At 39.2% G+C, this 21452-nt stretch overlaps 1 protein-coding gene across 1 annotated transcript in view; it reads right to left on the bottom strand.

Moving 5' to 3' along the window:
• Window positions 1–9995: 9995 nt before the first annotated feature.
• Window positions 9996–21452, bottom strand: part of LOC127524483 (synapse differentiation-inducing gene protein 1) — a 43423-nt gene continuing 31966 nt past the window's right edge. The window contains exon 4 of the mRNA XM_051915997.1: window positions 9996–13973. Within this exon, the coding sequence (XP_051771957.1) occupies window positions 13815–13973 (159 nt within the window). The 3' untranslated portion in view covers window positions 9996–13814. The remainder of the gene's footprint in view (window positions 13974–21452) is intronic.

Below are 21452 nucleotides of genomic sequence, written 5' to 3'. Positions count from 1 at the left end.
AAGAAGAAAGTCATTTACATCTAGGATGGCTTGAGGGTGAGTAAATCTTGGGGTAATTTTCATTTTAAAGTGAACTAATCCTTTAAGGGATTTTATTTTCTGAAACCCTACAAGGCCAAAGGTGGCCATAATTGAAGAAACACCCTTATACTGATAAAACACAGTGATGCAAGCATCTTTTTCCTTGGTCAGGTTAACATAAAAAAAACAATCCATCATGTTAGTATTGAGATTTTAGTATGATTGGCGCTGACATGCAAGACAACCCTCATGAGCGACCCAGAGGCACAAATAAGTTTCTTCATCCAGGATGATGAGTGCTGATAGGTACTGTGCTTCAGCAGACAAGACAGTGAGTCAGGAGCATTTGGGTCTTCATTGTGATCGTCAGCTCAGGATTATTTATATGAATACTGGGACTGATGGAGTTCAAATTGTATCAGAGCTACAGGGGGTCCCAGCAAGAGTGGACCAGGGTCTGAAATTCATGTAAAATAAAAAAGTTTGATATTTATGTTGCATATAATGTTGTAATACTATTCTTATTCACCATTACAAATGCACAGGATCTTGTTGTGCTAGAGACAGAAACAGATTTTTGAGCCAAATGTATTTTGAATATAGCTTCCAAAAGACAAAAACTAATAATATTTTTACATTTGATACAATCACACACGTGTGATTAGAACATTCAGTTTGACTTTATTTATTTCATACTATAGTTCTTATTGAGAATTAACAAAGGTTTAAATGTTGATGTTTTATTGAAAATAATAAAGTTTGATATCACCATTATGGAGATCAGTATTTACTTTAGTTAGGCTCTTCACCCTAGACTTTTTAACTTTATTTTTTCTCTGGCTGCTTTAACTGTGTGTTTCTAAAGCATGTTTGTTATAGCAAAAGTGCAAGAGACAATCTGATCAGATGAATATGGCTACTTATTGATGATATAATCATCATGTAGTAATCTCTGAGTATATTTGCTGTAATTTCACATTATTTACAACAGTTTTGTGATATTATAGCATCAGTGTTATGACAAACAGATATTCTGATTTAAAAAAAAAAAAAAAAAAAAGTATGAATCTCAACAATGGTGACAATCAACAAAAAGCTTTTTTGTGACTTTGGTAGCTTGTTTTGTGATGTTCAGAGTTGATCTGTTCTGAATATTTTTTTGACTGTCACCATTGTTGAGATTCATATGTTGACTCTTGATGTCTGTGTGTGTCTACATGAATCTGTCAAAATATTTACTGCATAATAACTTTATAAAATATTTCAAAATATCACAACATTGCAGAATTTTATGCAGTATATTGTAGGGCTACAATAAACAATGTGAAATTAATAACTAGCATAATATTAAATATATTAATCAGAGATTAGACTATGGATGAGATCGGTGAATCGGGCCACAACATGATGACCAATAAGTAGCCAACAACATCTGATCAGATTTCATGATATCAATGTTCAGAACAGTGCAAAGAATACAAAAATCTTTAGAAACTCATATGAGACTTCAGCATTACACACCAGAGGTCGGTTAAAAAGAGAGAGATTAAAAAGAGCCAATTTCTCTCCAAAACATGCCAGTTTTAGCGTTTTGTGATAAAGAAATGAGAATCACTAATATTATCTAACAGTTTACCTCACCTAATGCACTGAAATAGGCTAAGATAGTGAGCCAACACGAATTACATTGTAATTTCATTCCATTGAATATGTTACAATTTAAACGTAAATGCACATTTCTAAAAGGGGGGCATCATCCCCTACCTTTTACACAGCTTGATTTTGTTATGCTGTTAATAAATATATAATATAATGTGTAAGGAAAATATATAAATAAACTATATATAATTTTACTAAATAGTTGCAATTAATTAGCATTTTTGTTTAACTTAACGCAAACGGTTTTCAGTATAGTCAAGTAAAAATAAGAGTTGTGTGTAGAAAATAAAAATAAGACTTTATAGTAAAATATATTGTATGTGCTGCTTATAGACAGACAATGATTTATGCAACAGATGCTTTTAGTCTTTACTCATCTCACTTGCACAAAATAAATGCAGGAATTCATAGAAATGCACAGGGGAAATACAAACACTGAACATTATATGCAAACCTATAATAATTAAATTACATAATAATACAAACAGCAAAAATAATGTTACTGTCACAGTTATGTTCAGTTTTGAGTTTGTTTTGTCATTGCCATTTTCCTGCCTGCCTGAGTTCTTAGTTAGTTACCTTGGTTACTCACTTGATGATTCTGTTCAGCTGTTTCCTAATTAGTTTCCTTTGTTTGCAGGAATTGAAGAGTTGGTGAAAGTTTTCATGGGCATTGTAATGTTTGAAACGGATGCCATTACAAATGTCAGTAGAACGGGAAGATTTTAAAATGAGTGTTTAATTCATAAATCCGTAAGATCATTCCTTCATGCTGTGGAAATACAAACTGGAAGAAAAGGGGCAGGGCTACATAAGGTCTATTGCAGCGGTGCATATAGACCTTTATAGATCAACTAACATATCATTATAAAGGTGTTTAAACGACAAAATACATTTGCTTGCACGTATTTGAGAACTGGAATAGACCTCTTAGATATTTCATAGTTAACAAGTTTGGGAATGTTTCGAATAAAAACAGGAAAATGAAATACATCAAAAAAAAAACAATATATCAGTCATACAGTGCTTTTGTGGCTGTGGCGAGTCACGTGACAAGCATGACGCGTCACCATAGAAATAATAATACATAAAAATGCCAGAGGTGACCGACCCCTTTACACTTTACTCAGTATAAAGGAGCTAATAAAACTAAAAGCTACCATCGTAGCAAATTGTACCATTTATAAGATTGAATAAGTTGGCATAAAAAGTTATTAAAGGTGAAGTGTGTTATTTCTGCGCCATAGAAACACCAAAAGAAATACAAACTTGCGTCAGCTATAGCACTGGTTAATCCAATGGTTTGAGTTTGGGGTGGGACCGTTTGCTTCAATGACAATTAGAAGATTTAAAGAGTGTTCAGGAAACCTGTATGTCAACCATTATAACCATTAACAAACATTATATTTCAAATCCGTTTGGTCAGGCTGGTGATGCAGAAATGCTTCAAGGTTAATTTTTGAAGGTTTTTTTCTTTTCTCAAAATCCCATACATTTTGCTGTAGTTGTATTTTACATAGGAAATACATTTTATTTATTGCATTTTAATTGAAATAAATACTAACGTCCACCCATCAGTGCCATGCAAGAGTGAGAAACAGCTGGTTCTGTAGAAGGGAAGGTTTTAGTCTCTAGGCTGTGGAAGGCCAGTGTTTGTGTGCAGGGGAAACTCAATCGCTGTTCATTTCTAATTAATGGCCCTGGAGGAAAGACTGCAGCAATGATTTCTTAGCTAGACACTTCAAAACAAGGCCTTGCCACTGTGATGAATGTTCCAACAGTTTTCATTTTTCATTTTTTCTGTGAGTAACTTATTTAGTTGTCTATTTTTTTTTTTTTTTTTTTTTTTTTTCAAATCACAGACATATGATTGTTGAATTTTTGCAGTATACAGAGGTTGGATAAGCCAAAGCATTTTATAGAACAGATGTGGTGCAGAACATTTGAGTTCATGGCTCTGTTCTAAATCCTAGTGAGCTGCCTACATGGGCACTACTTTAAGACATTGTAGATGCAATCCTGAGGCTGTTCCAAAGGATGGGTTGCAGGAATAACACAGCATTGCATGTATTCATCAATGAGTTATGAGCAAATATAAGATGGTGGATGAAGTGATTAAAATATTCTGTACTAAAAACTATAGTTAAATTTAGTTCAAATTCAAAACTTTTTAAAATATTTGTGCTTATTAACTTAACAACATGCTAATCCCATACTCTGTTGAAATCATTTCAAGTCAAGTCTCTTGTGTACTTTGTGTGAGGAATACTATATGTATTTGCTGCCCTTGTGATAAGAAGCACACTTTTAGCATACCTATTACAGAAATAATATACTTTAAAAGAATAAATTTATATTAAATGTAATTGGTGTCATGGTCATAATTAGTTTCATTATCATGTCTTGTTTAGTTTAATAGTTTCATTGTCATGTTTAGTTTAGTTTGCATGGTTTGGCCTGAGTTCAAGTTCATTATTTGTTACCATGGTTTCTGATTAGTTACACACCTGTTCCCCGTTTCTTTGATTATCATCCTCTGTGTATATAAAGGTGCGTTTACGCCATATCGTAATTGCAGTAACTACGAGATTCTGGCTCGTAAAAAGCGTTCATGTCCTCGTAGAGGTCGTAATTACAGCTTGTAAGCTGGGAGTTTTCTGAAAGCTCCCACATGTACCACATGGCCGTTGTACCACCTGACCACTGTATATTCATTGAGGCGTTGATAGTGGTGCCATAGAAACACATAATTCCCAGTCAAAGGAAGTGAACAGCTCTGAATACAACGTCACGTGTTGTCATCTCAAGATTCCGGTAAATACAAGGTGGCGTGAACGCAGCATAAGCCCTCTGATTCTTCTGTTCATTGTTCCGTGTTAAAGCTATGTTACATCTCTTGGATCATTGTCATTCTGCATCACACATCTCTTTTGGATTCAGCTACACGTAAACCCGTGACAGAACGTGGAACCTAGATTAGATTAAGCAGCAGAAGAAAAATACGATGTGGATTTACCTACTGTTCGTCTGCTTCTCTTTGTGCAGGGAGATTGCTCCCTTGAGGATCACACAAGGGACTTCTTAGATCTGGCTTGCCTCACCCACTATCCCAACCACTCGCTATGCATTTTTTACAGCACCAGCCTCAATTAGCGGTCGAAGGCACGCCTGCCCGTAGAAGGTCCTTGAGGGAGCTTCGCTGAATATATGGAGTGGGTGCTGGTAAATTGTGGATCGCCATTCACCGCCTGCCTCGCTGATAAGGAAAATGCCAGCACCAGAGCCCAGCCAGCCTTCAGCCATGCCCACAGTGAAACAGAAGCCAGAGTCCAGAGAGAGCCAGAGCGTTTGCCAGAGGCCAATTTCATCTCGGAGCCCAAGCACATTGTGGAGTCTGAACAGGTGCGTGAGCCAGCAACAGCGTCTGTCATAGAGGGCATATTGGTGGAGAGAGGGCTTATTAGTGGAGTTCGTCGTCATGGTTTGGAGCCCAGCCCACACTCCCATCACTGAATTAATATTGGATGAGCTGGATGATAGAATGTTTCATGGTCTATAGTCTCCCCTGGTCAGGTCCAGTCCCAAGTCGTCTTCATCTCTGCTGTTTCCTCCCAGTCCAATGTTGACTCAGTCTCTGCTGGTCCAGCCCAGTTCCAAGTCGTCTTCCTCACTGCTGGTTCAGCCAAGTTCCAAGTCGTATTTTCTCTGCTGGTTTAGCCCAGTCCCAAGTTGTCTTACTCGCTTACTCGCTGGTTCAGCCCAGTCCCAAGTCGTCTCCGTCTCTGCTGGTTCAGCCCAGTTCTAAGTCGTCTCAGTCTCTGCTGGTTCAGCCCAGTCCCAAGTTGTCTTACTCACCACTGGTTCAGCCAAGTTCCAAGTCATCTCAGTCTCTGCTGGTTCAGCCCAGTCCCAAGTTGTCTTACTCACCACTGGTTCAGCCAAGTTCCAAGTCATCTCAGTCTTTGCTGGTTAAGCCCAGTTCCAAGTCATCTTCCTTGCCACTGGTTCAGCCAAGTTCCAAGTTGTATTTTCTCTGCTGGTTCAGCCCAGTCTCAAGTTGTCTTACTCGCTGCTGGTTCAGCCCAGTTCCAAGTCGTCTTCATCTTTGCTGGTTCAGCCCAGTCCCAACTTGTCATCCTCGCTGCTGGTTCCACCCAGCACAAAGTCTCCTTCATCATCCATGGCCAAGTCTCCCTCATCTGCGATGGTCCCACCAAAGCCTCCCTCTCCCTCCTCCTCTGCCGAAGGCATCCAGTTCCTCGGCCTCACCTCCACTGTCTCCCTTCAGGTCTTCAGCCCCTCGGCTCCTCCTTCAGTGGTTCTGCCCTGCTGCTTGGATCCGCCTTGGGTTTTCCAGTCATCAGCTCTGCCTTGGTCTAAGGATCCCTCAGCACCACCTCAAGCTTTCGAGCCCTGGACACCACCTTGGCCCTCCGACCCATCGGCTCCACTTTGGTTCAATGCTCGCTTGGCTCCACCATGCTCTGTCATCCCTCAGTCTCTGCCAGACTCCCTCTTCCCTCTGGCTCCACCTTGGTCTATTGTTGCTCTGGCTCTGCTTCAGACTTCCGGATCTCCAGCTGCGCCTCAACCCTACACCCCTCTGGCTCCACCGGGCTCCTCTTACCCTCTTGTTCCACCATCATTCTTAGTCACTGACTCAACCCAGGTCTGCCAAGGTCTGATAAACTTATATCTAAATATGCTAAAGTTTAAAAGTAAATCCACATTGTTCTTAAGGGGGGCATCTTACCCTATGTTACCCTACTTAATTGTATAATTACACTTTAACAAGGACCTTAAAATAAAGTGTAACCCAGTATTCCAAATAAATCTTATTCTATGGACATTATAGGCTATACATAGACTGTAGAAATTGTAAGAGTAGTATGTTAGTACGGTATGTAACCTTACATTTATAGAACAGATATGTGGTAAAGCACTGCGAACACTGCTGTTGAGAAGGTCCATAAATGTGACCAGCTTCATTGATATGCACCTCACATAATCCAAGAAGAACATGACTTATTTTCTCCAATAATACCCTCAGGTGAAATCTGTGTTTTTCCAATGTTCAGGTGCTCATTTGAATAATAAATTCATTGTGGCATTGGACAGTCTGATAAGGCCACAAGTCATTTCAATCTGCCAATTATGAGACTATGAAACCACAGTGTTTACAAATCTGCATCCACCCCCAAGCCATGGCGTACAACAGGTATTATGTTGCAACCTAATTATTTGGGCTGTAGCAGACGAGAGATTAACTAAAACCCACAAATGCAGTAAACACATACAAACCCCTCTAACATTATTAAAGCTCTTGAGATCACATCTCAGCAAATGATCGTAAACATAGAACAACTGTGCATTAGGCTAATTGTGCTCTTACGCCCAGATGCCATTTAACCCTTTTAGCAGAATAGTAGCAGTAGCAGTACAAATGCAGATGATTGTGCTATAAATAACAACCGAACAACGTTTGTCGTTTCACTACGATTGATGGCTGGGTGGATTATTGTAACATTTTACTTTTAAAAGGTAGCCTGAAAAACACAGGAAGTAAATGAATGTGCAGACAAAATGTGCAAAAACATCTGTCTATACCGTTTAACATCAATCTGAAATTGTCTTATCTACCTCTGAAAGTCTCTTATGCTCACCAAGGCTGCATTTATGTGATGAAAACACTAATACAGTAAAAACACTAATATTGTGAAATGTTATCACAATTTGAAATAATTGTTTTCTATTTGAATATATTTTCAAATGTAATTTATTCTTGTGATGCAAAGCTGAATTTTCAGCATCATTACTCCAGTGTTCAGTCACATGATCCATCAGAAATCATTCTAATATGCTGAAACACTTCTTATATTTATCAATGTTTCAAAAGTTTGAGGTAAAATACTTTTATTCAGCAAGGACTAATTAAATTGATCAAAAATTACAGTTTATTTGTATTAAGACAATGTTACAAAAAACTTCAATTTTAAATAAATTCTATTTCTATTTCACTAAATGCTCACTTATGATCAGTTTAATGCTTCCTTGCTGAAAGTATAATGTACTTAGAATCAATTATTTGAGCAAGTTTGTAAATCAGAGTTTAAACCATAAGATGCTGAACTAATCAAAAGCAATATTCCAAATAGTCATAAAATTACGTTTATTTGAGTTAGAAGCCTGTGTTGTGCTTTCCTCCTCCGCTGGTGGAAAACTGCAGATGTGAACTTGCCATCGAATGACTCATCTCATCAGCAGTAGCAGATGCTGCTGAGAGAGTCAGCCCTTCAAATGAATCAAGCAATACATGCTCCTAAAGCTATGAACTAGGACAGCAAAAACCCACTTTATATATAATAATAGTTTCATTAAAAATTAAAAAAAAAAAAAAAAAATTCTCATTATTTTTTCATATGTCATTCTTTACAGGGTTAATTACTTCTAGATGGGCATCCTGTTCAGACAACATGACTATTCCCTTAATTAGGAAGCAGTGTTTAACAAGCTGCCAACTTTTGTTTATGCAAACTATATACGATTTGAGATCCTAACCTCAGGCATTCCTGCATGTAAAATGCATGAATCAGGTTAGCTAATATCTCTGGCAAACTGTGGAGATATATCTTCTTTTATGAAATATGCACAGGTGATTATTTATTCAGCCAGCCCATGGGAACAGCGGAATGAAAACTTCAGGATAGACAACAGGTCATGAGGCAGGTCTAGCTGCCTGGGACGAATTTACCAGAAACTGCAAATTCTGTCTTCTTTTAATCACCCTCAAAATGTGTGTGCTAGTACAATAGTTGATTATAGAGAACAACATCTGCTAATGCCAAAAGTTTGGTTGTTTTTCTCATTGTGCTCTTATTTTTTCCTACTATCTTTAAAACACTGATAATAACACTTCATTAAAACTAAAATGTTTTTTTCTATAACATTTTCCACATTTATCTTAAAGGGATAGTTCACCCAAAAATTTTGTCATCATTTACTCAACCTCATGTCGTTCCAAACCTGTAAGACTTTCGTTCATCTTTGAAACACAAATTAAGTTATTTTTAATTAAATCAGAGCTTTCTGTCCCTCCATTGACAGTCCACGCAACTACCACTTTGACGCTTCAAAAAAAGTTCATAAAGAGATCATAAAACTAATCCATATGAGTGGTTTAGTCCAAATTTTCTGAAGAGACACGATTGCTTTATACGCTGAACAGATTGAATTTAGGCTTTTATTCACATATAAACATTCATCAATGCACACATCAGTTATTATGATAAACAGAAGCTCAAGCATGTTTGCCTGATGTGCAAGAACCAATGAGGTTCATTCTTGTGTTAGGCATCACGTTTGAGCTTCAGCAAGAACCAATGAGGTTCATTCTCGTGTTACGGAGCACGTTTGAGCTTCAGCAAGAACCAATGAGGTTCATTCTCGTGTTACGGAGCACGTTTGAGCTTCTGGAAGAGGTCTGTTCTTGCTCGTCAAGCAGGTTCAGTTGAGCTTCTGTTCATGTTCGCTGATCAGTGTTTATATATTAATAAAAACCTAAATTAAATCTGTTCCATCATAAAAAGTGATCGAGTCTCTTCATAAAATTTGGACTAAACCACTCAATTCATATGGATTAGTTTTACGATCTCTTTATGAACTTTTTGAAGCATCAAATTGGTAGTTGTGTAGCTGCCAATGGAGTGACAGAAATCTCTCAGATTTCATTAAAAAGATCTTCATTTGTGTTCTGACGATGAACTAAAGTCTTATAGGTTTGGAACGACATGAGAGTGAGTAAATGATTTTCATTAAATGATTCATTTTTGGGTGAACTATCCCTTTAAATTTTACATTTACCTTAACTTCATGTAACTTAATCATAATATAATCTTAATCTAAATTTAACCTTACTCACTTTAACATAAATTAACAAAACTGTTTCTTTGACATTCCAATCAGATGTCAATAATCAGAACCACAAATCATAAAATACTGTTCACAATGTCAATCTTTTGGATAAATTCTTCCAGTATTGCATCTTGAGGTTCTGCTGGTTCGTCTGCTCATGATTTCATGTTGTCAAGGAACTACTGTAACTGAACAGAACTCTTCTTAATGTTTCTAACATACTCACTATGGTACTGTAAAATCTGTAACAACTGTCACTTCAATTATTACATGAATCAATACATAACTGAACTAATGTTAGGTTTGTATTGTTGGAGCAAATGCAGTGTACAAATGTGTTCTTATATAAACAAAATGCAGGTAATAATAACACTTCATTATAAACATAAAAGACATTAAAGGGGTCATGAACTGTGTTGTTTTATTGTTTTATAATGTTTCCTGGGGTGCACTTATAATGTTATTATGCTTTTTACATCAAAAATTGTCATAACTTAGAAATAAAATAAAAGAAATACATATCAGATCAGGCATTATAATTAACACAGTTACTTACATGTTGTTGCATTACTGTCGAGTCCATATCGTAAAAGACTGTTTGCAAAGCCTGCGCCAAAGTGTGATTTAAATGTCAAAGAATCCACAGTGAAACTGCAAATACATATAAATAAAGCTGAGACATTCACATTGTTGAAAATAAATAACCATATTCCTAGCATTAGGATCCTTTGAAAGGTAATGTTATTTTTGTCTTGTTTTGCTAATCTCACTAACACGACATTGGGCGGGGCTAATGTTGCAATGATGAAGTAGGCGTTGATTTCTTCTGTGGAGGCGGCGTTTCACCTATCATAGGCACATTCCAGGATTAGTCGTTCGATGGGCCCGGTATCAATAAAAGCTTTTATTGAACTAACAAGGAAGTTTTCAGTTCTGAATCTTATAGGATAATCTTATAGGATAGTATGATGACCTCTTATATATCAAAAGCTCAAGGAAAAGTTGATTTCTCAATTCATGACCCCTTTAACATGACATAAAAAGATGTTCCGAGATCAAATGGCCCAAATCAGATGAACACACTGGCACCATGTTTGAATGAAAAGACCACATTTAATTAGCATGAGCTTGCTGGCAAGAGGTGTTTCCCAAAGTATGGGAGAAAATTTGACAGCGGAGGCATTTACAGCATAGATTGACATGTGTAAACTGAAAGCCTTAGGACTTAATTACAGAGTAGTTATTAGTGAATGTTACAGCCCCACAAAAATTACTTGACCCATACATTCCAAAAAAAGTCCACACGCAGGCTTGAGCAACCCATCTATATGGCTTTTTGTTCATTTTGTGTCTGTAATATCAAAAAAGTGTTGAAAATGCCCCTTCGTGTGTCACAGACCTTAAGATTCAGTAGCTCTTAAAAAGGCTTGAAAGCACTGTGGCACTTCAGATAGATGCTTCACATAATCCAAAAAACATTTGAGAAAGTCACTGATTGTTCAGATACTGATTCAGATCTTGTTCGGATCTTTTGACAGATTAGATCGGTATACCAAATACTGTGTTTGTGACAAACCAATATTAAAGTCAAGATGAAATGCTGTTCACAGCCCATTTTACTTTACATTTTACTATAATCTGATATCCAAGTGAAACAAAATTCAACAAGAAAAAAAATGTAGGGATCTGGGTAGGGTTGCACCAGCCATTCGTAAGATCTTGGAACATAAAGTCCACACTAGAGGCTAAGTAAAGTCTTGGTTATCATTGTAACTTCCATTCTCTGATGGAGGGAATGAGACATTGTGTCGATGTAGTGACACTAGGGGTCACCCTTGGGAGCCCCAAACACCTCTGATACTTCAGAAAGGGCCAATGAGAATTGGCAAGTGGAATTTGCATGCCACTCCCCAAGATATATGGGTATAAAAGGAGATGGCTTGCTCCACTCATTCAGGTTTGTGCTGAGGAGCCGAGACAGTGTCCGCCAAATTCGGCTACTGATGAGTGCTGGAGAATAGGAGCGCGTCCAGGGTTCGCCAAAGATGGGATACTCACATCGACAAAAACATCGCACAATATCGCCTTCAGAAAGGAGAAAGGCTGCTAAATGCAGGCGATACACCCAGCCAGTTGCCCTCGAGACGAAACATGCTCCACTCTGAGATTATAAAATCTTGTCAAAAAATATTGGGTGCAGCCCACCCCACTGCTCTACAGATGTCCGTCAGGGAGGCGCCATTCGCTAGTGCCCAGGAGGATGCAAAACCCCTGGTGGAGTGTGCTCACATTCCCAGGGGCATGGCACTGCCTGGGCTTGGTATGCCAAAGAAATAGTGTCCACAGTCCAGTGGGAGATATTCTGTTTGGAGACAGCCTTCCTCTTCTGCTGTCCCCCGAAACAGACAAAGAGCTGCTAAGAGCATCTAAAGCTCTCTGCACAGTCCAAATAAATGCGCAGGGCGCGCACAGGACACTGCAGAGTTAAGGCTGCCTTGAATCCGAGGGAGTGCTTGCAAGTTCACTACCTGATAGACATGAAGGACACGTCACCTTCCTGCGGAAGGACCTCCATTTAGGGGGATGGCCTCAGCGATGGGCAGACGGAGCATGGGACCTCAGAGGCCTGTAGGTGGCGGCCGAGTCGTGCTGGGGCAAGATGTGTCTGAATGCCTCCGTCTGATTTTTCACTGCTGATAAGTGTTGTAGGAAGACCTCAACAGTGTCGCCAAAAAGGCCACCTTGGGAGATGGGAGCGCTGAGAAAGCGCACTTTCTTGGCATCTTGCATCTCGGCAAGGTTAAGCCATAGATGGCACTCCGACCCAGAGCCTGTGCCGTGGCCTTCGTTGCCCATAGGTCAAAATTGGTTGGCAAGCGTAGCTCCTGCATTCGGCCTGTCTAGCAGCATTGTAAGCCCTTGCTGTCATTCACAAGTTAAACTTACATGACCTGGAAGGGAGCCTCAGACCATACCTCCATGTGGCAGCTCTCTGCGAGTACAGATGCACTGCAATCAGATGCTCAACCTGTGTACCCCCTGGCCACCCTGCCATTGAGTGTAGTGAGGGAGGCAGAACCTGCGAAACGTGTTCTGGCAGTGAAAGGTGCCTTCCATGACATTAAGATCTCCTGGTGCACTTGCAGGAAGAAAGGCACTGAACACTGAAGCCCAGAAACTAATCATCCAAACGCGAACGCTCAAGACAGGGTGGAGGATTCCATGTGAGCCCAATATCTGCAGTGACCGGGCAAGCACGGCAGTCAACTCAGCATCAGCCTCAGCCTGGACCATCACACCAGATGGTGGGGGCCTAGGCGAGTCATCCGCTTCCAAAAGCAGAATCCAAGCCTTCAATGCTGCGATCAACAGTTTATCTTCTTCACGAGTCCTGAATGAGAAATTAAATTCACCCTGAGGTGAACTCCCTAACTCATCTCTGAAGTCAACTGGGCGGAACGAGCATGCTGAGGAATGGGAGGCCTGTCGGGATTCACCCAGTGGAAACACTTCCATTGCAATCCTCAGATCACCCTTGGCGCTTGCCGCCTTGGCCATCCGCTGCAATTCAATCAATCTGCTGTTTCATTCCGACTGTTACTCCTGGTCGGAGGCTTCCATAAATATTTAGTTTATATGTAGAGTTATGTTTCAACTAAATTTAATGGTACAACAAAATATATTTAGTAGTTTTTAAGTTGTAACTTAGACACAGCTGGTGCAACCGACCAAATTTCATCTAGTGGGAATTTATTGGATCATCCATTATCCAATGCTATTTGATGACAAAAACGAAAGTTGTTTCAATGGGGGAGCAAATGATTAAATTTTTATGATTTCTTTGGAAAAATATACACAATATGAGCAGGAACATGCATTAAGAAAGTAAATCAGGTCACTTTTGATTTCATATTGACTTTAATTTGGCCAAAATCTCATGTGTGTAGCATTAGATTTGCACTTGCACAAACGTTGAGCACAAAAATAAAAGTGGTGGCAGCACGGTCACATGAAAATGCAGAAAGGTGATCAGGACATTTACACAAATGATTATGTTCCCAATTAAATGGGAATGGGAATGACTTTTAAAAGTGCAGGAGTGGAACACATTGCTGGTGAGTCCCATATTGTGACCTCTGGGCATTTTCTCAAAAAGCTGATCCCAAAGTGATCCAGTCTTCATCTGACTGCTGAAAAGAAAGAGTGGTTTGGGCATGAGAAGGCTACAAGTGATTGTTTTTGGAGAGGTATGCGATAAGGGCCACAGCCACACCCACGTAGATGCCCGTCCCGATAGTGATGGACAGTACGGCGAGGAAGAGCGCTCGTCTGGAGCTGGAGCTGGCGTGGTGAAAGTCCCCTTTAGTCACCGCTTTGTTAGTCTGCATGAGGGAGGGAGAACAAAGACAAAAATAGCACATGTTGACATGTTTTGGAAAGGTTTGCAGTGTGAATGAGCTATGATCACATAAGAGAGATGCAGAGAGAAAGAAAACAGAGAAATTATTAATTGGCCCTTCTCCAACAGCTGACTGACAGATCTGGTAAAGTGCATAAATAATAAGTGCTGCATGACTCAGAGCTCTCCTGCGGGGGCTCGCAGCCTTTGAAGTCCAGGAAACGTTGCCAAGATTAAGGACAGATATTTCTGATGAATTCATTTACATCTCAACACCCCGCTGCCACGTTGTTTTCCTTCCCTGCTCACTTACAGATGCTCCTACCTGACCGCTCAGAGATATTTCACCAACTATTACATTGATTTATTGCATAATGGTTGTAATTGTATACAGAGAAAAGCTGGTTTGTCTGTCTGTAGGCTTGTGTCTTTCATCTTTGCCAACATCGATCAAACAGTTCGGCCCACAATATCCTGATGATGCTAATCGGGTCGTATTGAAATTGCCCTCACATTTAGCAGCCGATCATAATTTAGCTACTTCTGACCAACTGCATCCTGAGGTAGGAACAAAATGAAATTATTCTATTCATGCTCAAATGTGCATTTCTTTTTGCCTGGATGGTATCAAGCTGGTGTGTGTCAGAAATTGACCAAAATTATCACGGTTATTAATGTTATTGCTAAAAAGTGTAAAATGTGTTAAAATTGTTGTAACAATGTAAATCTCTTTACTGTTACTTCTGATCAGTTTAAACCATCAATGCTGAATAAAAGTAATTTCTATCAAAAAGACAAGGAACATGCATTTAAGGGTTAGTTCACCCCAAAATGAAATGAAAAAGGAAGCTAGTGGATCTTTCAGATGGGAGAAACTGTCTCATGGGTTAATTATGCCTGTGAATTCTTTGTAAAGAGCTCCTAGTACAATTTCTTAGTTCCTGTCCAGTAGACTTACTCGAATACCTCTTTTGCTCTTTCACTTGTCTTCTCCTTTCCTGTATTAGCTCAGAAACATTGCCTTGGCTTGTATTTGACAAGAAAAATTTAATATTTACTTTCTTAAAGGGTTAGTTCACCCCAAAAAATTGTCATTAATTACTTGTTCCAAACTCGTAAGACTTTAGTTCATTTTCGGAACATAAATGAAGATCTTTTTAATGAAATCTGAGAGATGTCTGTTCCTCCATTGACTGCATTTGCAACTACCATTTTGACGCTTCAAAAAGTTCATAAAGAGATTGTAAAACTAATCCATATGAATCGAGCAGTTCAGTCCAAATCTGACTTTCTGAAGAGACTTGATCGCTTTTTAAGATGAACAGATTTAATTTAGGCTTTTACTCACATATAAACATTGATCAGCGAATATAAGCAGAAGCTCAACCTAAAAGAATGACGCACAAAAACAAACCTCTTCCAGAAGCTCAAACGTGCTGCGTAAGACACGAAAATGAACCTCATTGGTCATTGGTACAAATGGAAGAGGTTTGTTCTTGTGCATTATTTATGTTCGGTTGAGCTTCTGCTTATGTTCGCTGATAAATGTTTATATGTGAGTAAAAGCCTAAATTAAATCTGTTCATCATATAAAGCGATCGAGTCTCATCAGAAAATTTGGACTAAATCGCTTGATTCATATGGATTAGGTTTACAACCTCTCTATGAACTTTTTGAAGAGTCAAAAGTGGTGGTTGCAAAGGCATTCAATTGAGGGACATCTCTCAGATTTCATCAAAAAGATCTTCATTTGTGTGCTGAAAATGAATGAAAGTCTTACGGGTGTGGAACGACATGAGGGTGAGTAATTAATGACTTTTCATTTTGGGGTGAACTAACCCTTTAGGAAAGTAAATGTTCAATTTTTCATGTACAAGCCAAGGCAATGTTTCTGAGCTAATACAGTAAAAGGAGAAGATAAGTGAAAGAGCAAAAGAAGTAGTCGAGTAAGTCTACTGGACAGGAACTGAGAAATTGTACTAGGAGCTCTTTACAAAGAATTCACAGGCATAATTAACCCATGAGACAGTTTCTCCTGTCTGGAAGATCCACTAGCTTCCTGTGAAAGTGGTCATTGACAGGGCAGCTGTAAAATGTATGCATTCTGCCTACTTCTGGGCCTCCTGAGATTACTGCAAGATGTCAGTGCTCCCCACAGCATGGCAACATGCTGCAGACAGGCATGGGAATATGTTAATGGAATGGAAAAACACAATAGCCAAAGAAAGAAATTAAAATATGGTGTTTAATTGATGAGAAATTGCATAGTTTTCCAATACTTGCATGTTACTTAATACTGACTGCTGTCCTTTACAAAGCTTTGCTACAAACTCTTGTAACAGCTGGCAAAACATGAAGGTGATTTAATTTTGTGAGTTGATAATTTATTTATTTATTTTTTTGCTGTGTACTTAATAATTTAATCATTTTTAGATTTGTAATACATTTAAGCCTCTTATACATTTAATAACACCTGGCAACTAGATATGCCATGCTGTAATACTTCGAATAACCCAACTATTACATTTTGGCACATTCCGGTCCAACACCATCTGTGCTATGATTCTGATACCTCAAATTGTGTGCTATTACTTTTCTAAGCAATCAGATATGATTTCAGCCTTGAGAATGACAAAACAGCCAAGAACAAATCCTGTAGACTTACACTAAAGGAGGGACCCAAGCCATATTTAGAGACCAATGAGACTTTGGTGTGAACTCTCTTGACTCGTTAGGCCTGTAAGCAGCCACCTAGTAACCACCAAAAACACCTTAGAGCAGTGGTCGGCAATAGGTGGCCCGCGGGCCAAAACTGGCCCGCCAGCAATAATATCTGGCCCGCGCCCGCAGCCAGATTATTTTAATAGCGGCTGGTTCTGAAATAGATCTTCGTCTCGTGGTGCCGTCTAATATAATCAACGTGTCTACACCAGACGCGCCGCGCCGCAACAGCTAAAAGCTGTCTACACTGAACGCGACAAACCCACTGTTGCAAAGCACTTGGACTACGTCAGAAATAGAACGGGGAATCCGTTTACTGTCAGGAATGTGTTGTGTCCCGCCGCGCTGCATCCAGTGTAGACAATATCATTATAATGGGTTCTATTATCTTTTGTAGCGTTGCGTCGCGCCACTCGCGGCCGGTGTCGGTGTTATATTCTTTGAAAACAGCGACAACTTCGTTGCAGATAAGACACACTGGCTTTGCATTCACAAAGCTAGGTAGGATGAAGGCATAGTTGTCTTTCCATTCTTCTTTGTATGCCCTATTTTCGCTGTCAACTTTCCTCTTTAGACTCTTTGATAGTGCCATTTTCTCTCACCATCTAGCTTAAATGTTAACATCACTCTGCACACGACATAATAGCGTACCTCCAGCATGCAAACAATTTTAAAAAAAATGCAGTTTAGTGCATGAGGATGCCAAGGAATAATTCTGAGTGTAAAAGTAGGCTACGTCAAATAAATATTAAAGCAAATAAAAACGTTACACATTTATTATTTACAATATGGAAAGAGGGAATAAAACATAGTTCGTTAAGAGCATGACTCAAACATGCCATTAATGGGCTTATTCAAGTCCTCTTTTATTTTTTGAGTAATTTTTATCCATTCCGCATCTCCCACATATGTGTGATTTACCAAGGCGGTCTGTGTTGCAAGTTGGTGAATGAAAATACTTGCCAGGTTACGTGTCACTACTCTGCTTTATTAATTTATCCACTGTATAACCTGGACACCGCCACACAAATGTGGCTTTTTGTTAATGACTGTCCTACTACAGGATTTAACAGAGAGTAGCTCAATACCAGTCTGTCACAGGCAATTCTAGTTGCATTTTTCAATTAATTTCTTAAATTATCCTTTGACTGTTCAAACTTAATTGCCGACCCCTGCCTTAGACGCTGCATAGAAACTAGTTTAAAACACACCTCTGCACCTATAGCAACAGTTTCTTTACAAACACCACCATATTTTCATTTAATTTTAAATATCATGCAATTAAGTGTCCGAAAACATTACATTCATTTTGCACTTAAGTACTCTTTTAAAAGTATGCTATGTACTTTTTCAGAAGGGAACCCTTCGTGTTTCAATTTCATTTACAGTTTGTGCTCAACAAGAGCCTCGTGATGTATAAATCAAAGCTGTTATGTCATGTTCAGCAGGGTTGAGAACACTTTATTCCTGTTTTTATTCATTCAGAATTCACTAAATCCATCACAGAAGACTTCATCTAATAAAACTGTCACTGACATTATCATGATGCATTGTTTGAAAAGCAAACAGTCCACTGGTGAGCTTTGAGCCCTCATTGGTACACATGAGAGTCTGGAATAGAGACTACCCCTTGGGCTTGCAATACAAACTGAGTTAGCATGATTTTTGTAACGCTTACTGTCAGGGCATAAATTTTAGCCCTACAGTCCGAAAAACAAAGCAGCATGTTGTTATCTTCAGTTCAGTTATTCATTTGTTTTCCTGGCCCCTATCTTAAATGTTCTTAGGCCTCTGGAAATGTCACAGTTCACCAGCACAACCACTTTTACTCAGTGCCTTACAGGCTGTCCGTTCTTTTTGCTCAGTGAGGCAAATGTTGGAGAAACTATATTAGTGACAATCTGAGGAAATTAATTAAAAATACACATTCAAAATGCAATATCTTTTAAATGTATAATGAATTCATTTACTAGTCAGCTGTAATCATGATGTTCCAGGTTTAACATAAGATATTATAGCATTTGTGATATAATGTTAATTACCACAGAAAGGCATTTTGAAAAAAAAAAAAAAAACCTTTTTACAATAATGAACTTACAATGGAAGTAAATTAGGCCAAATTTCTGGAGAGCTTCAAAGCAGAAATGTCATGCTTGAAACTTCTCGAACAAGAAAAAATGTAGGATGGGACTTGATTTTGACTATCAGGAATTGATTTGATTATTGTGGTTTGCTATTGGTGGATCTCATGTGAGTGACAGATTGCCCCGCCCTCATGCCAGTAAACACATCATCAGAGAAGAGATGTTGCTGCAAGAGGGAGGGGAAGTTATTTAAGCCAACATTAACAAGCAAATGACACACAGGTGGAAGTAATCAAACCATAATGAGTCCAGGCAATGGGTTATGGGAAAGGAGTCGGGAGGAGTGCCCGCTGATGGAGATCATGGGGCACTGGTAGATGTAACACTCCATCCATCCATCCATCCATCTGTCCATCATCCACCAATCCTTCCATCCATCCATCCATCCATCATCTACCAATCCTTCATCCATCCATCCATCCATCCATCCATCCACCAATCCTCAATCCATCCATCCACCATCTACCAATCCTTCATCCATCCACCAATCCTTCATTCTTTCATCCATCCATCCATCCACCCACCCACCAATCCATCCATCTATCCATTCACCAATCCATCCATCCATCTATCCATCCACCAATCCTTCCTTCCTTCCTTCCTTCCTTCCTTCCTTCCTTCCATCCATCCACCCACCAATCCATCCATCTATCCATTCACCAATCCATTCATCCATCTATCCATCCACCAATCCTTCCTTCTTTCCTTCCTTCCTTCCTTCTATCTATCCATCCATCCATCCACCAATCCTTCCATCCATCCATCTGTCCATCATCCACCAATCCTCCATCCATCATCTACCAATCCTTCATCCATCCACCAATCCTCCATCCATCCATCCATCCACCCACCAATCCTCCATCCATCCATCCATCCACCCACCAATCCTTCATCCATCCATCCATTCGTCTATCCATACACCCACCCACCCATCCATCCATCCATCCATCCACCAATCCATTCATCCATCTATCTATCCACCAATCCTTCCTTCCTTCTTTCCTTCCTTCCATCTATCCATCCACCAATCCTTCCATCCATCCATCCGTCCATCATCCACCAATCCTCCATCCATCCATCATCTACCAATCCTTAATCCATCCACCAATCCTGCATCCATCCATCCATCCATCCTTCATCCATCCATCCATCCATCCATCCATCCATCCACCCATCCATTCACCAATCCATCCATCCACCCATCCATTCACCAATCCATCCATCCATCCATCCACCAATCCTTCCTTCCTTCCATCTATCTATCCATCCATCCATTCATCCACCAATCCATCATCCATCCATCCATGCATCCATCCATCCACCCACCAATCCATCATCCATCCATTATCCATCCATCCATCATCCATCCTTCCTTCCATCCATCCATCCGCCAATCCATCCATCATCCATCCATCCATCCAGAGCAAGTAGAAAATCTGAACATCTGCCAGAAAAAATCTTTTTATTGTTGAGCCCTGTGCAATCTCCAGTATTTTTAATCCATCCTTTGTCCAAATTAGTCATGCTGTATTTGAACTTTGATTTGCAAAGTAGTTCATGTATTCTTCCTCCCCTGCTGATAATGTGCACAGTCAGTGTGCAAACATGATTATCAGCCTATTGTTCCGTACAGATGAAGGACTGTACTTAGTAGCCAAATTACTGCTTCAATTTAGACATGCATAATTAATTACCATCAAATCAAAGTAAAGACTAATTAACAATAGAGCAATGACACAGAAGATAAAAAAGAAAATTAAAAGAAACGAAATGAGACAAGAGAATCGCTCACTTTGTCGTATCAGTGATTGTATCAAATCTTACTGTGCAGCAATGGCATGCAGTGGTGTTCTGAAATGAGGAGGCAAAGCCCTACATTTTTTTGTTATATATATTATTTATATATATATATATATATATATAACATCAAAAAAACGGAGGATTTTTACATTTTTTCCAAAATAACTAAAGGTAGTAATAATTTATTTTATTTTTATTTTATTTGTGAACTGATGTTCAGCTGTTCTGTTTAATAGTCAGCTTATTTTAATCAGTCATCAAGCTCAGTAAACACTGGTCACAGACACGAAGAGATACCTTTAATTTCACCAAGCTGATTGTGATTGATCACTAAAAACCTCCCACAGAAATCATGTTTTCAGGCCATTTCAAGTTTGATTTTGATGTGACATACAGTATCTCACAGAAGTGAGTACACCCCTCACATTTTTGTAAATATTTTAATATATCTTTTCATGTGACAACACTGAAGAAATGACACTTTGCTACAATGTAAAGTAGTGAGTGTACAGCTTGTATAACAGTGTAAACTTGCTGTCCCCTCAAAATAACTCAACACACAGCCATTAATGTCTAAACCACTGGCCACAAAAGTGAGTACACCCCTAAGTGAAAATGTACAAATTGGGCCCAAACTGTCAATATTTTGTGTGGCCACCATTATTTTCCAGCACTGCCTTAACCCTCTTGGGCATGGAGTTCACCAGAGCTTCACAGGTTGCCACTGGAGTCCTCTTCCACTCCTCCATGACGACATCACGGAGCTGGTGGATGTTAGAGACCTTGTGCTCCTCCAC

The sequence above is a fragment of the Ctenopharyngodon idella genome, chromosome 13 (genome assembly GCF_019924925.1).
Source record: "Ctenopharyngodon idella isolate HZGC_01 chromosome 13, HZGC01, whole genome shotgun sequence".
Lineage (NCBI taxonomy): Eukaryota > Metazoa > Chordata > Actinopteri > Cypriniformes > Xenocyprididae > Ctenopharyngodon > Ctenopharyngodon idella.
The sequence above is the reverse complement of the archived record's forward strand: the minus strand, read 5'-3'. Positions and strand labels throughout refer to the sequence as shown.